Source organism: Notechis scutatus, chromosome Z (assembly GCF_049901735.1).
Source record: "Notechis scutatus isolate UNSWTSFEM ecotype Mainland chromosome Z, rNotScu1.2, whole genome shotgun sequence".
In the NCBI taxonomy this organism is placed as follows: domain Eukaryota; kingdom Metazoa; phylum Chordata; class Lepidosauria; order Squamata; family Elapidae; genus Notechis; species Notechis scutatus.
Window position 1 is genome coordinate 134,084,144 of NC_142025.1, and position 22,026 is coordinate 134,106,169.

The 22,026-nt window shown below is 41.3% G+C and overlaps 2 protein-coding genes across 9 annotated transcripts in view; one reads left to right on the plus strand and one right to left on the minus strand.

Moving 5' to 3' along the window:
* CCDC106 (coiled-coil domain containing 106) overlaps positions 1-22,026 on the plus strand; it is a 49,396-nt gene that overhangs the window by 20,992 nt on the left and 6,378 nt on the right. The window contains exons 1-5 of one of the 4 annotated variants that reach the window (XM_087946343.1): positions 15,891-15,976; positions 18,621-18,744; positions 18,874-18,946; positions 20,359-20,458; positions 21,411-21,533. In XM_087946343.1, the coding sequence (XP_087802469.1) occupies positions 18,701-18,744; positions 18,874-18,946; positions 20,359-20,458; positions 21,411-21,533 (340 nt within the window). In that variant the 5' untranslated portion in view covers positions 15,891-15,976; positions 18,621-18,700. Of the gene's footprint in view, positions 1-8,221; positions 8,268-15,885; positions 15,977-18,620; positions 18,745-18,873; positions 18,947-20,358; positions 20,459-21,410; positions 21,534-22,026 lie in introns of those variants that run through there. The other 3 variants (XM_087946346.1, XM_087946344.1, XM_087946345.1) reach the window with 3 other exon arrangements.
* Positions 59-8,192, minus strand: LOC113421822 (uncharacterized). Of its 5 annotated transcripts, XR_015745789.1 has the most exons (4): positions 8,133-8,192; positions 7,929-8,023; positions 3,639-4,531; positions 59-1,030 (listed from the first exon to the last, which is right to left on the minus strand). XR_015745789.1 is itself a non-coding variant. In XM_087946347.1 (3 exons), the coding sequence occupies exon 3, from the start codon at positions 4,480-4,482 to the stop codon at positions 3,727-3,729; it is 756 nt and encodes a 251-aa protein (XP_087802473.1). In that variant the 5' UTR covers positions 4,483-4,531; positions 7,295-7,453; positions 7,720-8,177; the 3' UTR covers positions 1,343-3,726. The 5 variants fall into 5 exon arrangements, 2 of the variants coding, with proteins under 2 accessions (XP_087802473.1, XP_026538209.1); XR_015745787.1 differs by having other exon boundaries at positions 7,720-8,177; XR_015745788.1 differs by having other exon boundaries at positions 7,295-8,177.

The window sequence follows — 22,026 nt, forward strand, 5'->3', positions numbered from 1 at the left end:
AATGTATCCTTCTGGGTTCAGTTCCAAGTGGGGAAGAAAGACACTGGAAACATGGTCGCTGCTTGGAAAAATGGTTTATTGATGAACAGGATGGGTTCCTGGGCAGAAAAAAAAGGATGCTGAGAGTCCCTTGGTTTTATGCCCTCTGTTGGGATTTGGATTTGAACTTGTATTCTGATTGGTTGTCAGGTTCCCATGGGGCCATGCAAGGGCAAATCTGTAGGCCAGGGGTCCCCAAACTTGGCAACTTTAAGACTTGTGGACTTCAACTCCCGGAATTATCCAGCCAGTTGAAGTCCACAAGTCTTAAAGTTGCCAAGTTTTGAGACCTCTGCCGTAGACTGTCCTGAGTCCCAGGTTTGGTTGAGCCTTACTGGATGATGATGTAATGAAAGGGCTTTGGGCAATTCCTATTATGCCTTTACCTGGAGTAGATCTTTGTTATGTAAAAGACTGGCCCAGGCCAGAGTAATGGTCCATTAGCAAAGGTAGGGAGTGTGTCTGAGTTTCTGCCTCCGTGAGTTTCTACTTTTCTTTTTAGGGGAAATAGCTTGCCTTTTTAGTATATCCTAAAATATTTCATTTTCCTAGGAGAGGAGTGGGTTTTAACTTCCAACACTAAAATTCTTCTAGGATTGAAATTTCTACGTTAGAGTTATGTTGCAGCAAGTCGGAGGATCACCACTTGATCAAAAAAATAGGCCTACAAATGTAGTTCTCTTTCATCATCGAATGGTGGTTTGGATTTTCAGAACTCACATCTGATAGCTCAACAGAGACCTTCATAGTGCAATAAATATAGCAAAAGTTAAGAGAACACCTGTTTTCCTGCACCTTTAGCAAAGTTAATTGTGCAGAGTAGGGTAACCTTAGCTGAGATGCAAAAATCCAAATTACTTGATGGCAACAGTATGATGAACAGTTGTGGATATCTAGTCTAACAAAGAGGATTAAGGGTGACATGACAGCTGTCTTGCAGTCCTTGAGGGGATGTCACAGAGAAGAGGGGATCAAGTATTCTCCAAAGTACCTGAGGACAGAACAAAAAAGTAACAGGTGAAGTTCATTAAAGAGAGATCCAACCTGGAACTAAGCAGAAATTTCCTGACAGTGAGAACAATTAATCAGGGGAAGGGCTTGTGTCCTGAAGTTGTGGGTGCTCAATTGCTGGAGGTTTTCAAGAAGAAATTGGGCAGCCGAAATGGCATAAGATCTCCTGCTTGATCAGGGAGATAGACTAGACATCCTCCAAGGCCCCTTCCAAACGCATGATTTTATATTTTCTGCCCACCCACACCCAAAAGGCTCACTTCTATGCAACAGATCAACAAGACAGAGATAACACAGTATGACTTTATTTGAACAGCACAAGAAAATGAACCAGAACCCCAGAGAATTGTTTTTAATTAAAAAGAGAGCAAAAACAGACGTAAGTCAAATATACAACATTAAGTAGAGGAAATGTGGCCACAGCATCTCCCTGACTGCATTCCAGTCCATCTGACACCTTGCAACACATGTCTGCGTAACAGTCTTTCCTGCTTATTCCCCCCCCAGCCTCACATCACATTCATCACACTACCAAGGAAACAGACCCTAAAACCTGTGAAAACATTGTAGGAAACCACAGCATCACATATTTCTCCAAAACCAATCTTAGAACTACCCTATCAGGACTGCAGTAGTACAGTCAACAATTAGATGACAGTATAAATATTCTTGCTGCAGTATTGTGGTCATCTGGATTTTACAATCCACATATGGTGGTTGAGCTCAAGTGGGAAGGTTTTTTTTTTTGTTATTATCCTGGAATTACAACAGTGTTTCTCAACATCAGCAAAATAAAAATGTATGGGATTTCCCAGCCAGCATAAGGAAATTGGATGCTAATACTAATTCAGAGGTAAACTCAAGACTTTACCAGTTTTGGCCCAAAATTATCTGGAAAGCAGGATTAAAATGGCACCATTTAATTTGAATTTTTTTAAAAATTGGACTAGACCTGATAAGGGAACAGTTGAAGTACTGGTAGTTCTCAACTTAACAATAATTCATTTAGTGACCAAAGTTACAATGGCACTAAAAAATGTGACTTATGACTGTTTTTCATTGTTACCACCTTTGCAGCATCCCCATGTTCACGTGATCAAAATTTAGATGCTTGGCAACTGGTTCATATTTATGACTGTTGCTGAATCCCGGGGTCATGTGTTCCCCTTTTGCGATATTCTGACAAGCAAAGTTAACAGGGAAGCCAGATTCACTTAACTGGGTTACTAATTTACCAACTGCAGTAGATTCACTTAACAATTGTGGCAAGAAAGGTCATAAAATGAGGACAAAACTCACTTAACAAATGTCTCACTTGACCGTATAAATTTTGGGCTCAGTTATGATCGTTGAGGGCTACCTTACTAAACTATTTGAAGTGTGAACTAAAAATCTTTGGGAAGGGATTCTGAAATACCAATTTTAGCTGGAAAACAATTGGGGATTTCAAAATAAGAGAGTGCTCAAATCAGACAGTAAAGGAATATCCCATATTTTATCCTTTCTGCCCCAATTCCCACACTGGATTTTTATGCTTGTAAAAAAAAAGTAGAGATGTCTTAAAACTGTGCTTGAATTTTGAGAGGAACAGTGGAGGGAGGCTCAATAACCAAACAAATTCCTCCTAATTTCAGCTATTCCAAAAGCAGCACCCAAGGGACTCTAAGAGAACACCTTCCCTCACTTTTTTTGTACTTACACATTATCATGGAGCCAGATCCTTGTTTTCCAGGAACTATGAAATGTAGTTGACATTTCCCCCAGCCTCTTTTATCATTCACTTGGACAAAAACTCTGTTATCTTTGAAATCCTATGTAGAAGAAAAGGATATCCTCATAGCTGCCCAATTTGGCATCTCTTACCACACCAGTTGGGACTCTTGATACAAACTCTAGAATGGATAGGAAGGCCCTAGTTTTCCACCAGGCTATTTGTGGGTCAAGCAATATATGGAAAGGGAGGCCTACTTCAGGCTTACGGGCGGTAGATTTCAATACCAGGTCTACAGATGCATTATTAATAGGCATGCAATGTTGGTCTATCTGATAAACAGGCCTTTGGGGCATAGATAATAAAGGCAGTGTTTATGCAGTATGGGTAAATCTACACAGTGCCTGTTGGAGTCCCCCCTGCCATTTAGGCCTGGCACGAGAAACGGCTCCTGCCAGAACACTGTAGCCAGGCTAAATGCAACCCCACTATGCTGCATGTAGTAGAGAAGTGATGTTCAGCCATTGTATCCATGCTAGGTGTGCACTACCCATATGGGCAATAGTAACAATGATGCTTGGGAACAAAGCAGAAGGAAAGGATCTTCCTGACTGGGGGGTGGGGAGGAATATATAGGCATGATACACTCTAGTATCTATAAAATATCATACCAGGTCCTCATTGGCAAGAGAAAGTAGAAGAGGACCATGCCAAATCTTGGCAAGCTGCTTTCAGCATGCCTGCTAATTTTTAGCACACTGGGTAGAAATTCTCCACTCCAGTTTTTCCTATGGAACAAAATAGTTGCAATTGTGTTGACTGATGTGGAAATGTTGGATCAATAAAGCCCAGGCAGATTTAAGCAAGCTAGAATTACCATTGCATGCATGGAAGTTAGCAGAGCCTGGACGACACTTTCCTAGATAGGTCTTCAGGCCAAATTAAGTCACCACAAAGACCAGTCTTTACGGCGTGGGGAGGAGCTGCAGGCGATGCTTCCGGCGGATATGCCTCTGGAGGGTGTTGCGTTCCCCGAAGCGCATGTGGCACGCTTCACACTGGTAGGGCCGCTCACCAGTGTGCACCCGCTGGTGATGGGAGAGCTCCCCAGAGTCACGGAAACGGCGCTGACAGATGGGGCACTGATGAGGCTTCCGGCCCGAATGGGTGTACTTATGGCGCTCCAAGTGGGAAGTGCGCTTGAAAGCTTTGCCACATGCTCGGCAGATGTGGGGCTTGCTTTCTGAATGAGTAATGCTGTGGCGTTGCAGGTAAGACAGGTACTCGAATGTTCGCAAGCACACAGGGCAGCTGTATACCTTGCGCAAGGTCCCCCCAGTCCCACCTCCTTCAGGGCCCCCTGCTGTCCCCACTCCCTCTTCCACCAGTACAGTGTATGGCAGCCCCTGACTGTCAATCAACAGGTAATGCCCTAGTCTAGAGGTTTCTCCTTGGTCGAGGCCTGTTGTGGTCACACCTGGAGCATGTACCTGCCTGTCTGCTCCTGGTAAGCCATTTAAACTCTGAACAAGGGTGCCGCTAGGAGAAGGTGCTGGTGGCCGAGAGAGTTTAGGAGGTGAAGAATGGACATCCTCTCCCTCAACTCCCAAGTTCAGCTTGATGTGCTGTCCCACATTGCTTTTGGATTCTTGCAGGCAATCCAATGTTTCTGATAATTTATGAGGATCCCTTATAGATTTGGGATGTCTCTGCAGCTCCATAAGTTTTGTATGAGTATATGACTGATTTCCTTGGGGCACAGTACCAAGTCTGTAAAAAAAAAAAAGCAACTGCAGCAATTAACTTATGCAATGTAATGATTTGTTAATACGTTTTTTTTAAAAAAAACAACCATATAGAAACAGCCCAAACTTTTCAAGAGTAGAACTGTTAAATTTTAATTAAATAGCCATGTCAACAAGCTGAACAGTTGTGGCTGACATTCAAATATCCAAAATTAAGCAGTTTAAGTGAATGAAATTAGCATCTTAATACAGGTGTCTTTTGGAATGGGTGAAGAAAATGCTACATTATGATTGGATAGGTTCTCAGACTGAATACATATCTCACACAAATAAGCCATAATAATATTGTTTGGACTTGGCTTAGAGTGGTGATCTCAGCCAATTGTACTTTATTCATCAAACCAAAGCTGCATCAAGTTATGGCTCAGAGCAGAAGTGAGTATTTTCTTTCCTTGCTGTCAATGGTGGCATGACAAGTTATGTCATCACCAGATGATATATAGCTTAAGATATTCTGCTCAATTGTTCTCTTTGGAGCAGAGCGGAATTAAATACAGAATTAATAAATTTTGCCTCACAGAGTCTTTCGGAACCATTTTTCATTTGTATTTAGCATTTTTTGTATTTAAATCCAGGCTGTTTAAGAGTACCTATTCTGCTAATGATGTTTAGCAGGGTAATTTGGATGGTGTTTTATGCCTTGTTAATTAAACTTTTCAGCCATTAATCCAGTGACATCCCAAGACTGTGCATGTCTAGTTAGAAGTGGATATTATTCTCTTCAGGGAGATTACTCCAGCTAAGTACCTTTATTATTACAATCTAAGGCATCTAAGGAACACTTGATTTGGCAATAAATCCAACTCTGCTATTTCATTTTAATATTTTGCATGTTACATTTCAAAACCTGATTTTCTCAGCTTAAATGTCAATTTATCTTTGAATGAAAAAGCACAGGATTAGGCTACAAAACTGCAATTTATTGTTTCTTTGGTGATATGTAAAGTTTGCAGTCCCAATTGATAGGGCTAGCAAGACTGCAATCCTATGCATACTTAATTATTAAAGGCCTACTGGACACACTAGATCTGGAAACATGGATTCTGTATAGTGGCAACTATTTTAGCTGGTAGCAAAGTAACTGACCTTGCCTTGTTTCACTTCCCTTAGCAATGTTATTCAGCAGAATTCTGGGAAATCTGTGTACCTAACAGCTGAACAAAACATTTACGAACACTACAAACATCAAGACTCCTGATCAAACTCTAAATAATACCTATGTATTTTCTGTATTTAATAAACATTATCTTAATGCTCATCATCTCTGTCCATTTAAAGGGCCAGATTTTGCCCTTTAAAATCTGGACCATATAACAGATGTGTAAAATTCATGTCAACAATAACAGAAGAGGTGCAAAACAAGAGATCTCAATAAAGATTGACTAGGCTAGGGCAGGCTAACATGATGAGAATTAATCAATTCCAACAAGCCTTCTTCAATTTGGCACCTTCCAGATGCGTTAACACATAAGAATGTAAGAACAGCAATGATGGGTCAGGACAAAGCCAGAGTAAGTCCAATATTCTAACTAAGATGCCAACCCAATGATTATCTTGGCTCTGATATGCTTCGTAAACCAGTGCATTTGCAAGGTTCAAATATGGGAAATCTGGTCTTCAGAATGAGGCAAGAGACATTATATATACTATAACTTGTAAAGTTATAATTTCTTAATTAATCAAACCACTACTTCTCCTACTCCTATTACTATGAGGCTATTTGGTGAGGTGGTTAAAGTATAAGGCTAGAAATGGAAAGATTATGAGTTTTACTCCTGCTTTAGGGGCAAAGCTAGCAGGTGAATTTGTGCCAGTCGCTTTCTCTCAGCCACAGGAAGCAGGCATTGGCAAGACATTTTGAAATATTGTCCAGAAAAATGCAGGGATTTGTCTCTGTAGGGCAGTTGCCAGGAATCAACACTGACCCAAAGGGTAAAACATAAAACAAAACAAATCCCACCTCTCTCTATTATTAAGGAAAGGATGAAAAAGATTAAGAAATGCAGAAAAAAAGTTATCCTGGTTTTCAAGGAATATATACTGGTTAATACATCAACATTTCACACGAATTCCAAAAAAAATAACTTAGTGAAATGTGGTGCATGTAGCAATATTTAAAAACCTTTAGGGAAATAGCAAGGAGTTCCTGATAAGGATGCCTGGGTTTTTGTTTGGAAGCAGCAGTTGGAAAGTGGAGTGCTCAGATTTTCTTAAATTTGTGATTATGTGTTTTCTTCTCAGTTTGAAGATTTTCATTTCCAACTTAGCCAACCAGATGCTTTGGGAAGTTTGCTGAGGAAATCACAAAAGCAGCAGTCTTCCTTTAGTGTTCAAAGTTAAACTGCTTCTGAACATGGAAGCTCAGTATTTGATTTATAATGCTTAAAGAAGAAATGTCCAGTGGCAGTTGAGGATTGAACAGATTGGAAGAAGTAAAGAGCTACATAGCAGAACTTGCAGGATAAATGGATCTTAGATCCCCCATTTTTGGGACAAGCCAATTTCCACAACCATGATTCTCCTCCTTGAATATTACATGCCAGTTGCTATCCCTCCAATTAGCATTTGCAACAACTTTTTTTTCTAGCCTTGGTATCATATGTAGCCTGAGGACTGGCTTATTAAATTCCACAGAATGGTTTTGGCAGAAGTCCATGCACTTCACCTTTCTCTCCCAAATAACGGTAATACCCATATGTAGATGGAATTAAACAGGCTCTAAACTTACCCTGCTTGGGTGGTATTCCAATATCTCCGTTCTCAACTCTCATCCCTGCACCTAAATTTCACAGCAAGGTGCAGTTGGTGCCACCATGCACCTTGGGCTCTCATCCTGTAGAAGGATGCCACTGTAATGTCCAGGAGACAAGGGAGGTCTTTGGGCCACCTATCAAGATGACAAAGTCAACTGGCAGTGGCAGGCAGTGATCCAATTAAAACCGTGAGCATTACAAACCCAAGATCTCCGTAAGGATGTGCCTGGCAGAACATACCCCTGCCTGAAAGGCTCAAAAAGAGAAAGACAGCAACGACATCTTCGACAGGGGCAGGCAGCAATCCCGAAGTAACATTCCACAGAGCAGCAAAGTTATCCAAAGCACAGTTATAGGTAAGGATGGTTTTAAGAAAGGATCCAAGATTAGGAGCACCTACCCAGCAGGCACAGCCGGTGCCAAGCAATGCCAAAACATCCTGGCAGATGAATCCAAGCTGATTATTCGCCCAAAGACTTGGTAGAGTTAGCACCGGGCTCCCAATATCAGTTTAAATCGGCCACGTCCATCTCCAAGCCCGTTTAGCGCTACCGATGTGGTTTTTGTGAGGAGAAAGAGAGTACGAATCCTTCTATTTATGGTACCTACCTTTCCCCCACTCACCAAAATCAATAACGGGGCGGGGTGTATACAGAACAGGATATCTGCTCCCCTTAGTGTCTCATAGAAGAGAGGGACCAGTCCTAAAGAAAAAGAAGGGAGAACTCAAGAGCAAGTCGGAAGAAAGAAAGAAGGGAAGAAGACCCCCGAGGAGAAGGAAAGGAAGATCTCTCTAAAGGGTGGAGGATCTACCTAGATCAGAGGTGGGTGGGCAAGGCTGGAGGGTGGCGGAGGAGGAGAAAGAGGAGGAGTGAGTGTTACAGCGAAAAACGTCCTGACGGAAACGCAGCGGTTTCTCCCACCGGCTCAGGCTACAGCGGTTCCCGGGTAAATAATTCCTTTCGTTTATGCGCAATCTTTTCTAAAGCGCCCGTGAATCCTAATAGAGGAAGCCAGAGTGTAGAGTAAAGGTATCCCGGCTGTGGCTCCTTCCAGCGAAGAGACAAACACCCATTCTGGCAGAAGTTTGAGGATATTTTCCCCTCCTCTGGAATGATATTTTTTTGGGCATCCAGCCAGGAATTCTCTGTTTGAGATGAAATCCTGCGGTCCCTTATCTATCTCTATTCTTAGGATCCTTCTCTTCTAAGCACAAATGCGTAAAGCTAACCCAGGCATTTTGGTTTTTATCTCTGCCAGTTGTCTCCTTAGTAATTTATTCTCTCCTTCAAGACTTTGCTTCTATTCAAATCCATCCAATCCCAATCCTAATATTTGTGCTGTCCGAAAAAGACAATTGGGATGTGAGTTTCATTTCAAGTGAGTTTCAATTTCAACCCTAACCCTCCACTCACTACCAGGTATTTTTTGCCTAAAATATAGGCAAAGATCTCCAGACCTATCTTATCAAGCCAAAAGTACTGTACATATATGTATGGAGTTTAAGAAGGATTAATAAATATAAATGTAGCATTTTCCAGTAGGGAACAGAATTACAGTTGTAAGGGACCTTAGAGATCCAGCACCCTGCTCAATCAGGAGATCCTGTACCATTCCAGACAAATGGCTATCCAACCTCTTCTTTAAAACCTCTAGTGATGAGCATTTCTGGAGGCAAGCTGTTTCACTGATTAATTGTTCTTACTATTAGGACATTTCTCTTTAATTCTAGGTTGGATTTCTCTTTGTTAAGCTTCCATCTTTTTTTCTTTTCCTCCGGTGCTTTGGAGATTAAGATGGCCCCCTCTGTGATAGCCTTTCAAATATTGGAAGTCTGCTATCATGTTAACCCTGGTCCTTCTCTTCATGAAACCAGATATTTCCAGTTCTCACAACCATTCGTTGTATAGTTTACCCTCCAGTCCCTTAATCATATTTGATGGTCTTCTCTGCATTCTTTCTAGAATTCCAACATCTTTTTGTAGTGTGGTGAACAAAAAGCAGCATTCCAAAGGTTATCTCACCTGTGCAGTATAAAGTGGTGCTATCACTTCACGGGATTTTGAAACTTTCCCTCTCTTAATGCAGCCTAGAATTAAAATTAGAACTAGAATCTAGAAGAGTCTAAAACTAGGATTAGAACTAGCTGAACAGTTAGGCATTAGGGCATATCAATGCTGCATAGACTATATTAATTACCAGCCAGTTAAACATCAGCTAGATAGTATCACCAATAAATGCAACAGATGGCTTGAAGTTTTACTCAAAAAGTATTTGCCAATATTGAGTGCCATAAGAGTCAGCCCTGGCCCTGTCCTTTCCAATCTTTTTATTAAAGACCTGGATAATGGAAGTGGAGGGACTGCTTGCAATTCAGAATTGGGGGATGGGAAGGCTAAACCTTAGATGATAGAAATAATGCTTCTGAAGTTTAAAGAAATGGGCTAAAAAAAAAATCAAAATAAAATCCAAATGCAGACATCTTTACTGAATCAAACATTGAATGCAAAGATGGCAAATATTTGGTCAAAAACAGACCTTGTGAAGTTGTGGTGCTACAGGAAGTGGAATGGAACTAGGATCTCACCTACATCCTGCATTTTGGGCAGGATATATGGAGGTCAGTGATACTTTTATCTAAAGATGCCTACACCAGATTCTAGTTTTGTATGTATTGTACTGTGGACAACAGCATTTTAAAGGTACAGTCACATAGCACTAGCCAATCAGAAGCAGGGCCATAAGCATACAGACCACCTATTGGTTTACAGGATGATGCTTATACGCCACCTTTCCTGCAGAAATTCAAGATGGTGCACTTTGCCTTAAATCTTCCCATTTATCCCCACAATGAATTAGTTTGGGAAAAGTGTTACAGTAATGGCTCAAATTATTTAGTAGATTTATGTTCTGCCATTCACTGGGATGCTTAAGGTTCTTAAGGTAATGTTCTCCTATTTTTCCCAACAACAACCGTGACAGATGGATTGGGATGACAGACAGTGCCTTGCCCAAAGTCACCCAGTGAACTTTTGTGGCTGAAAGTGGAATCGAACCCAGCCTCTGCACTCCTGGCCATTAACCTATATCAAACAGTCTAAAATTCATTCAGCCATTCATTTCATTCATAAGATTGAAATATTAAATCCCAAAGAGTTAAAAATGCATCCTATTTTGCAGCACACTGATATTTTGAAAAATAAAACATAACTGAGGAAAATTGGAGCTTGAAACTTTTTGAAATAAGTATATTATTTTGCACTTGCTATTATCTGTTTATTTCTGCTGTTTTGTTTCTGCCAGAATCATTCAGAGTATAAATTAAAAATCTGTAAGCTAAACTACCCCCACAATTTTTTAGAAACTCTGGGAAAAGAAACAGGACATACTGGGTTATTTTTTGAGGGCAGCTATTTTCTGATTGGGGAAATCACTTTGCTCTAGAGATAAATTTTCTACAATTGGTTCAAAGTAACTGCCCCTTCTGGCCAGCTGGTCTCAGAAACATAACAGGAATAAACTTGCTTAGTACTTTGATGGAAGACTTCAAGGGAATGTTAGGGATATAAGTGAAATGGGGGGTGGAAACATCTCAGAAGAAAACAATCACAAACTATTCTGTAGTATTTCTAGAAGAAATGCACGGGTATGTTCATGAGTTAAGCTTGACTCAAAAGAGAATTTACTGTTGAGAGATAGTTGAGAGTAGTGGCTAAAACAGTGTTTCTCAGCCTTAGCAACTTTTAAAACATGTGGATTTTATTCTGAGAATTCCCACACCAGCATTGGCTGGCTGGGGAATTGCAGGAGTGGAAGTCCACACATTTTAAAGTTGCTAAGGTTGAGACACAGTGGTTGTGAGTTTTATCTTGCCTTAGGCATGAAGCCAGCTGGGGAATTTGGGGCCATGATTCTTCTCAGTTCTAAGTACTACTTCCAAAAAATATTGCCAAGAAAACTACGTACATCTATTCATTTAATTGCCTGGAGTCGACTGACTGAAGATAATAAAAAAATAAAGCAATTCCTATACTTGCAAAACGTAAGGAGGGATTTGTTTAGAACTCTCCTCCAGCTTTTCCCTCAAACAGTAACTTTGTGAGCAGGGGTGGGATTCAAATTTTTTAACAACCAGTTCTGTGGGCGTGGCTTAGTTGATGGTCATGTGACTGGGTGGATGTGGCTTGGTGGTCATGTTATTGGCTGGGCGTGGCCAACTCAATATCACTCACATCGAGGCATACATCTCCTCGCCTGGCCTCTCATGACTGTGGGGATGCTGCAACAGTCTTAAGTGTGAAAAATGGTCATAAGTCACTTTTTTCAGTGCCATTGTAACTTTGAATGGTCACTCCACAGAAGCAAAGTACCAGCAAAGGAGAGGAAAAAAACCCCAGAGAAGTTCCTGAGACAGGAAGTCTAGTCCTGCCAAGAATGTAATAAGGGTTAACGGAGAGGCAGTTTCTGGAAGCAACACCAGAATGTTTCCTTCCTGCCTTCCATACAGGATTAGGCCAGTAATTTCTTCTAACAACCAGTTCTCAGAACTGCTTAGAATATTAACAACCAGTTCTAGTTAATAGGTGCGAACTGGTAGTATCCCACCCCTGTTTGTCAAGTAGGTTGAGCTGAGAGAGAACGATTCACCCAAAATCAGCCAAGGGGCTTCTATAGCTGAAAGTGAAATTGAATCCCAGTCTTATACAGGCAGTCCTTGTCTTCATTTAGTGACCAAAGTTATAATAGCACTGAAAAAAGTGACTTATACCTGTTTTTCACACTTATAACACATTGCAGCATCCCCATAGTCACATGATCAAAATTAAGATGCTTGGCAACTGGTTTGTATTTATGACACATTCCTGGGTCACGTGATCACCTTTTGCAACCTTCTGACAAGGAAAGTTAATGGGGAAGCCAGATTCACTTGTGTTATTAACGTACCAACTGCAGTGAACACTTAACCATGGCAAGAAAGGTGGGTAAAATAGGGTGAAACTCAATTAAGTTAGCAACAGAAATTTTAGTCATAAGTTAAGGACTATCTATAGTACTACCCTGTTTCTCCAACAATATGGCCTCCCCCAATAGGAAGTCCCAGCATGTTTTATAGGCATGAAATGAAATTAAGCCCCTCCCCCCAAATTAAGGCCTATATTAAAACATGCGTAATGGGGGGGGAATGGTGGGGTGGCTTGCCGTTAGGAAGTACTTTTGTTGCACACCCGGATATGGTGCTGCCTGCGTTGACCCCGATACGAAGTGCCCCACCAACGCCAAGGTCAACATCCAAGCCATCGCTGCCCACCCGCCCGAAGATGCAAGGGGAGGGAATTAAGTCACCCCCCGAAAAGATGGCCTAGCCATTTTTTCAGGGCTCAAAAAAAAATAAGACCCAGCCTTATTATATGAGAAACACGGTACTAGACCATAACAACTACACTACACTTGCTAAATATTAGACTCCATAACAGAAAAGAATATTTGTAGCTCAGGGTTGAACTGTGGAATCCTTAGTGCTCTCTGAGCTTGGTTGTTTGCTTGCAGATGTTTAAATATCTAACTAGGGAGCATCATAATCAGTGCTTATTATTTATTAGATTTTAATACCGTAGAAAGTCCTAAATAAAGTAAATAACCTAGGATCACAAACTTCCAAGGAAGGCACCATAATTTTGTTCACAGTTTTTCTTGAATTGCTGGAAATGATCAGATGGCATTGTCACATCCTAAAAAACTTACTGTTTTCTGGCTTTTTCACCTTGAATAGGGGTTATCAGGCAATTAGAGGTGATTTTCATGAATCTGTTTCCTCTTCAATAGTTAAACTACCTCTGTGGCCATCATAAGGGCAAGAGCCTTTAAGGCAGGTTAAAGCAGTTAGTTACCTTCCTACAGAGAAGAGAAATACATATTTCTAAATAGATACACAAACAGTTTTACCTCCCTCCCCATTCAGCCTTCAGTCATCTATGACAGTGGACCCCAACCTTTTGAGCACCAGGGACTGGTTCTGTAGAGAGAGGTTTTTCTCTGGACTGGAAGGGACCGTAGTTTCACATGCTGTCTGCATCTCATGGATGGGACTTCGATTTTCTCTGGACTGGAAGGGACTGTAGTTTCACATGCTGTCTGCATCTCATGGATGGGACTTCGATTATTTCCTGGCATGCTGCAGACCAGTGCTCGTCCATAGACCAGGGGTTGGGGAGCCCTGATCTATGATAAACTTTTGCTTATTTGCTTTAATAGATTTTGCTTCCTCCCAAATGATTTCCAGGCTAAATGCTTTGCTCCACCCTGATTCAGTGGCTGTTGGGGATGCTCTAATGCCTCAGCCTATGTAATATTTTTCTATCAATGAAGTGCTTTCGGAATATGGTGGCTGTGGCCTTGCATCACGTTAACTATACCGTAATTTATCTGTGGCTTAGCATATTATGTAAACAATGTCCTTTATGGCTTACCATAGTGTGGGAAACTAGCAATTATGGCTTTGTCAATAAACCATAGTGAAATAAAATATATTGAGCATGTCCTGACACACTGCAAACAGAACATGGAGGAAGGGCAGGGGATTTCAGCTGGTTTGGGAACTTCTATTACCCAGCTTATCTTCGGAACCAAAGCAGGCTAGGGCTTGGTAACTGCTTGGAGCAAAACCCGAAGAAGAAGAAGAAGAAGAAGAAGAAGAAGAAGAAGAAGGAGGAGGAGGAGGAGGAGGAGGAGGAGGAGGAGGAGGAGGAGGAGGAGGAGGAGGAGGAGGAGGAGGAGGAGGAGGAGGAGGAGGAGGAGGAGGAGGAGGAGGAGGAGGAGGAGGAGGAGAAGAAGAAGAAGAAGAAGAAGAAGAAGAAGAAGAAGAAGAAGAAGAAGAAGAAGAAGAAGAAGAAGAAGAAGAAGAAGAAGAAGAAGAAGAAGATAATGTTATCCATTTCGTTCTGTCCGACTCTTGGTGAGTCTATGGGCCATGTCTCTCCACGTCTTCCAATCTTGCACTGCTTCTTTGAGTTGTTCTATGCTCTGGCTGGTGTCACTTTGATAGTGTCTAGCCACTGTGTTTTTGAGTGGCCTGGTTTCCTTTTGCTGCTAATGCTTCCAAAAGTAGTTGCAAAATCCACTAGGAAGCACTAAATTGTACTATACTTGTGTGCAACATCATGATGCAATAACAGGTAGTCCTCAATTTACAGTCATAACTGGGACAGAAACTTCTGTCACCAACAGTAATTGAGTTACACCTGATTTTATGAACGGTTTGCTGGCTGTGGTCATTAAGCAAATCATCTTTAAAATCTCTTCCCAGTCAGCTCAAGTGCCCAGCAACCAGCAGCTATAAAAGCTCAGAAAAGCAGCTGGTGGGATGGATAGATAGATAGTGGTTTTGTTACTTGTGGAAATAGGTCCACTGGAAAAACCTAGGGCTAAGAGACAGAAATACTATTTTTTGGCAGTAGGGATCACAAATTACAGTAGTCTAGTATTCGTAATAGATAGTAGAAGTGGTAATAAACCTGTGAAAAGGAACTGGGAGTAGTGTGCTTGGGTATGGATTGCCTAAAATCCAAGGGGGCTTGTGTTGGCCCTCTGAGTTTTGAGAGCAAATACTGATAAAAGAACCTGTGATACTAGAAAAGGTCCCAACATTGGGAAAAGCGGAAGAAAAGAGAAGGACAATTGGCAGCAAGGTTGGTGGACTCAGTTATAGGGCTGATGGCCACCCCCCTCTTGGAAGACTTGAAAGACCAGATTAGCAATAAATTATCCTGGACCAAATCTATCAAAAATGGTCATTAAGAGCATTTTTTTTTTCAGTGCTGTTGTAACTTTGAACATCACTAAATGAATGGTTGTAAATTGAGGACTGACTGTATAGATAAACAGATTGGACCCTTGATATTTAACCTGTTACCGAAATCAAGGAAGATGACATGTTTATCTTAAGCAATGGTGAGAGGCATCTGGACAAGGCTCCAGAGGTGAGCAAAGTTTATCATTTAGTATAGCAAAAATCATACCCAGGGTAGTCGATTTGTATGAGAATGAAGTGTGATTGACTAATAATCAATTACGGGTTTCATGTGATGGATTTGCTTTGTGTGAATATATGACAATTCTCTCTTTTCTGTGGTAAATTGTATAAAAATAACTCGGCCTGATTTCTGGTGCCCTCCTTGGGTGTGTAACCCAGAGGCGTCCTCTTCTGCTTCTGTACAGAAATAGAAGTTTTGCCTTTCCTTGATCCTGTGAAGAAATAGGCGTCTTCACACTGGGTTCTACACTTAGCCAGCCTTCTGGCCTAACTTGCCTGCCTTGATTTCTGACAAGCTGGATGTTTTAAGCGGCTTCTGTGGAAAATATAGTGCCGAAGTGCTAGGATCTACATTCTTAATGGCTCATTCCCACACGCCGGGAGTCACTTGTGGAGGTACCTGAACTAGGCGCTAGATCTTTGCCACTGCCGTAGAGACGCCTGGGTTTTTCGCTTAGATTTTACAGCCTCCCCCCTCCCCCCAACTTTCCCAGTTTAAGGCCGTTTTGCTCCTCCTCGGCTCCGCCTCTTCACGCCGCACTTTGCAGGAGCGCCCCAGCGCTGCTCGCATACCCGAAGCTCCGACTTGGGATGCTCCGCTGTGGATGCGGCCACCCTGGCGAGGAAGGTAAAAAGTTCAAGCGGCGGCAGGGTTGCAGGTCGAGGCTTCCCTCGACGTTTTCCCGCATCATCTCCGCTTCGAAGATCCCCGCGTCCCTCGAGATCAGTTCTGCGAACATCCCAGCCTGTCGCGCTCCGAGCGCCTGGGCACACCGGCGGGGCTAGCGGAGGTCCTTTGGCGTCTCCAAAGTCCTGGCTGCGCGTCAGCCCCGAGATTTGGAGGGATGTGTATGGTGTGGGGGGAAAGGGGTTTGAGAAAAGAAGGGAGGGCTTCTTCATCGCAGGGTAACAGCCGGGGCCATTTTGGAGTAGTGGTAATGGACTCTGGATTTTCTTTGTAATGGAGAGGGGAGAACGGGTGGGTTGTTATGGATCCGCCCGCCCAGGACACTTGATTGGTATGGTCATGCCGTACCAAGAGTTTGCTGGTATCAGGGGATACAGATTCGGAGGAGGGGGCTGTAGGGAAGGATGGGTTGATGCTAAGCGTGGGGTATGAATTAACAAAGTCCCCCCCCCCTTGGCTTTACAACTATTCATTTAGAGTACTGCATCGGTTTTGGTCACCACACTATAAAAAAGATGTTGAGACTCTAGAAAAAGTGCAGAGAAGAGCAACCAGGATGATTAGGGGACTGGAGACTAAAACTTGAGGAACTGGGCATGGCTAGTCTAGTGAAGAGAAGGACCAGGGAGACATGATAGCAATGTTCCAATATTTGAGGGGCTGCCACAGAGAGGAGGGGGTCAAGCTATTTTCCAAAGCCCTGAAGGCCAGATAAGGAATGATGGTGGAAACTAAACAAGGAGAAATTCAACCTGGAAATAAGGAGAAATTTTCTGACAGTGAGAACAATCAGCCAATGGAATAGCTTGCCTTCAGAAATTGTGGGAGCATCATCATTGGAAGCCTTCAATAAGAGACTGTACTGCTGTCTGTCAAAAATGGTGTAGGGTCTGCTTAGGGGGAGGTTTGGACTAGATGACCTACAAGGTAACTTCCAACTCTGCTAATCTGTATCTGTATATATTAGTGGCTGTTCAAAGTTACAAAAGCACAGGAAAAGGGGGCCTTATGATTGCTTAGATTAGAACCATCACAGCATTCCTGAGGTAACATGAGCAAAATTCAGGGGCTTGGTAACTGGCATGTATTTACAATGATTACAACATCATGTGATCTCCATTTGTGACTTTCACAACAGGCTTCTGGCAAGCAAGGTCAAACTGCAGTGATTTGCTTTACACCTGTGGCAAAAAAATAAAGTAAAATGAAGCCCAACTTACTTAACTGACCTGCTTAGCAATGGAAATTTTGGACTGAATTGTGGTCGTAAGTCAGGGATTATCTGTAACCTTCTTTCAATGATTCTGACCTCTCTGGGTCCATCTCTCACCAGCTGTTTTGCTGGAATAATTGAGACACCTTGTTGAATGTTGCAATGCTTCTGCATTGCAATAATTAAAAATAAAATCAGCTTCACCCTCCTTGAGTTTCTCTGCATGAAATACCTTGGCCAGGAGCCAGTTCTAGATACGTGAGATCTCAGCAATAGGCACAGGTTTTTTTCCCTGTTAAGTTCTGTATTAGAAATTCAATAATAGATAGACCATTGTTTAGATTGGGGATCAATTCCCCATGCTGGCTGGGGAATTCTGGGAGTTGAATCCACAAGTCTTAAAATTGCCAAGTTTGGAGACCCCTAGTTTAGATCAACTTACTGTTCTCCAAAGCCACTCACATAATTATAATTATAGTAGATGAATAGAAACACACCTGGAGTATGTCAGGCAGGGAAAGTTTAGTTTATAGCAGGAGTCTTCAAACTTGACAACTTTAAGACTTATGGACTTCAACTCTCAGAATTCCTCCTCCAGTCATTTTAGCTCAGGAATTCTGGGAGTTGAAGTCCACAAGTCTTAAATTTGCCAGTTTGAAGACCCTTAGTTTATAAGTTTCCATTTATTTTTGGCAAAGAAACCTGCTGGATGGCTTTAGGCAGGTTACTCTGCCTCAGCCCAACCCACCTCGCAAGGTTATTGTGAGGAAAATAGAAAGAGAAAAGTGTATTGGATGCGTTCACCACCTTGTGTTATTTATAGAAATAATAAAATGGGAAACAAACAAGCAAACTTTTCTACAGTACTATTAAATGTCTCCCTGTGGTCCCTATACATCAAGCCCTTTACAGGAAGTTCTCATTTAATGATCACTTTGTTTAAATACCTTTCAAAGTTATGACGGTGATGAAAAAGTAACTGTAACCAGTCCTTACATTTATAATTTTCTGGTCTGCAATGCATAGGGAAAACTGAAGTAAAATAATAAAATCATGATGTTTCGTTTTGCAATCACCTCACTTAATGATCAAATTGCATTATTTTTTCTGCAGAAAAAATGTTTTTCCAGCCCTAATTAATTTTATGTTTTTTGTTGCTGAGGCTAAATTTCTTAAGGGCATACTGTATGTGTTATCCCTGTTTCCTGTACCCCTGCTCCTACAGGTTCATTTCAGACAGCTGCCTACTTTGAATCTAAATCATAATATTTCAGGAAACCTGGTATATGTTCAATCCATCAGCATTACAAACAGAGAGAAAGAGGCATTGAACTGACCTTTGATTGTGTTTTATTTTAAAAATATTCATAGAGTTTCATCATTTAAAATCAAGAAACAAATTCCATACGTGAATAAGCCATTATAGAAAAAGTGCTATCCTTCATAGAATAATGAATTGCTTCAGATATCACCATCTCTTGAATACTACTTTGGTGTAAGTAAATTCCTGTCCTAAAAAAATTCCAATATAGTTGTTTTGAAAGATGCTGTCATCTTCCTGTCATAGACTATACCAGTTTCTTGTTCTCCAAACTTACTGAATTTCTCTTTTGCCTTCAATCAGGTGTTTGAAATTATTCCCAGGAAGCAAGGAGCTGTGTGAAGAAGATTGGATCCCAATTATTACCCTGGCTCAGGTAGAGATTTTGTTATATTCTATTCACACAGTGAACCAATGGACAGTGAGGAGGCCCCAAAAGAGATCTCCACTGAGCATAAAACTCCCAAGCTGAGTTTGAGCCAGTTAGTAGTTAGATTCCTGTATCATCTTCAAAGCAGAATGAAGCACACCATGAGAACATTATGTGCAAAGATGACCACTGTCTAAACTCTCCCACACAGTGGCGGAGGAATAAAAATGGAAATTGTGTATGCGTGAACAGTGCTTGCTGCTTTGAGATCAATGAAGGAATGGTGGAACAAACAAAAAATAAAGCAGAAATATTGTAGAAGGTTTTTGAGAGGAGGGAGCGATGGGAGAGGCTTGCTTTATTTGTTTGTTTGTGTGTGTGTGTGTATACACACACACACGCACATATATAAAACCCTGTATAACCTATATATATATATATATATATATATATATATATATGTGTGTGTGTGTGTGTGTGTGTGTGTGTGTGTGTGTGTATGTGTGTATGTGTATATATAAATATATATATATATATATATATATATATATATATATATATATATATATATATATATATATAATTCAGCTTTGTTCGGGTATTTTCCCACGTCATTGTAGTTGTGCTTTTAAAGTTATAGCAACGTTTTGGCAGAATCTCATCTGCCATCATCAGGCTTCTGTACTGTGTTCGTATGTGAGTTGTGTTCGTCTGTGAGACAGATTCGTCTGTGACTCACAGACGAACACAATACATACACATACACACAACCCTGTGAGGTGGTTTTGGCTGAGAGAGTGGTTGGCCCAAAGTCATTCAGTTGGCTTTCATGGCTAAGGCAGAACTAACTGTCTCCTGGTCTTGGCCCAAAGTCATCCAGAAAACTCAATCTTTGCAAATGATGTTTTTCTCTATTTAGTGGCCCCAGCAGCATGTAAATTGGTTGGGGTTGATGGGAACTATAACCTAACAACAAATGGAAAGCCACAAATTTTCCAGTCTGGATTTTAATAACTCCCATTAGTTGCAGGAACTGGGGAATGTGCATCCTGTTAGGGAATGACAACAGTTTCTCTGTTCAGAAGGAAGCATCGGCTTCTTTGTTTCAGTTTTACCGTTGCTATTTCTGTGCTATTTCTATGAAAGTTCTACTACTGCTGCTATTTCTATGTCTCTGCATTTCCCTCTCCCATGTATGCCATTCTGATCTTTAAAAATGTCACACCAGCAGTTGTGAAAGGCAGCCATTTAGAATTTCCTGAAAGACGCTCTTTGATGGTTGTGGAATTTTGTTTCAGACTCCTTGACTTAGAGTTGAAAGAGTTGGAAGGAAAATCTAGACCAGAGGTTTCTAGGAATGGAGAAAGGAGGGATGTGTGATCCATAGTCCTAGTTATAGCTTCCATCCTGTCCTCTAGGTTGGAAATACACATCGGGGAGAGAGGACGATGAATGAAAGTAATCATCACCAGCGAGCAGGTGTAGGTAGGGGTTGCTGTGGAGTTGGAGCAAAGCAAGGTGTGTATATTGGCTGGGCACGAGGTGGATTGTTCCAGGATTGAGGCAAAGTCCTTGTATTCCTGGAATAATCACAGAGGCAGACACGTGTTAGCTAGGTTTACATTTTACTGAAATCAAGATGAAAATTTGAATCCAACCCACCGTGTGGGTTCATATGCTGCTCTAAATCAAATCCAGATAAGCCCATTTCTATCTTCTGTGTATGCTCATTAGATACCTATGGAGCTCCTAATAAGAATATTGATTGCATTCCTTCTTATGATGAGCCATGATTTGCTTAATAATCATTATGGTAAACTACAGATGGCTGGGTTCTCATTCCCTAACCTACAAACAAGTACATGTAGGAATCGGTCCCTATAGCTTGGAAAAGAGGTTTTATGACTTAGCATAATGAAGGAATCCAGCCCAAACTTTTTTTTTTTAAAGATATGGGCATCCATAGGGGAACCCAGTTCATATATCTGGCAAGGAATATCAAAAGATTTCTGATCAGGAGTATTTCTAAATTCAACGATTTTAGAAATAGCATCTGAATAATGACAATTCTTTCCTTTTATGGTAGAATCTCAGATTAACATCACGCTGTGGAGCTAAACACATAGAAGTGATAAAGTACCACCACTTTCATACTCAACATGTCCCATAAACATGAATTATTATTACACAGTTGTATTTATTTTCTTGCCAGTGGAACTGTCTCTTTTATTTAGCTAGTAGTGAAAGTCTTCAGACTTGAGACTTTCAAGAAGAGATTGGACTGCCATTTGTCAGAAATGGAATTAGGATCTCCAAGCTTGGGGGAGTTGGACTAGATGACCTACAAGGTCCCTTCCAACTCTGATTATCTGTTATCTGTAGTTGAACTAAACCATGGCTTAGCATGTTGAACCTTGTGTATTCCAAGTTTCTTATATTTCTTCCCCTCCCCTAATATTTATGTTTACAGTGAAAGAGAATAATGAAACTTGTGAACCAGCCTTACTTTCGGACAAGCCATGCCAAATGGAGTCCCAGACACAGATTCAACAACAGTTACACTATGGTCTGAGCAACCTGGAAAATTTTGATGGTAAGAAACAATGTCACCTTCCCCTTATAAGCAAGTAAACATCCTTTAACTGTGTCCTGGGCCATGTAGGCAGAGGACCTCAAGGCAATCCATTTCAGCCACTGGGAACCGGAAAGTGCTCTTCTGTTTCTTCCCCGATTGTAGCAAGTCTGGAAAATTGCTAAGAAAAATAATACCGTCGCCATCTGCAGTAGAAAAGGGTATTGAAGTATCCTGGGACCAAGGCTGTGCAGCACAGAGGATTCTGTCTCCAGAAAGTGCTGAGCGGGCAAGTGTAGCACTTACCGTGTTTAGAATGCAGTAAGAAGTGGTGTTCTTTCCCAAGACTGAACCCAAGCACAGATAGTAACAATGCCTTGTTTAGTGACCATCCAAAGTTATGACGATGCTGAAAAAATAACTTTGGGACTAGTCCTCGCACTTCTGACTGTTGTAGTGTCCTCATAGTCATGTGGTTGAGATTCATACACTTCACAATTGCTGGCCTTTTATA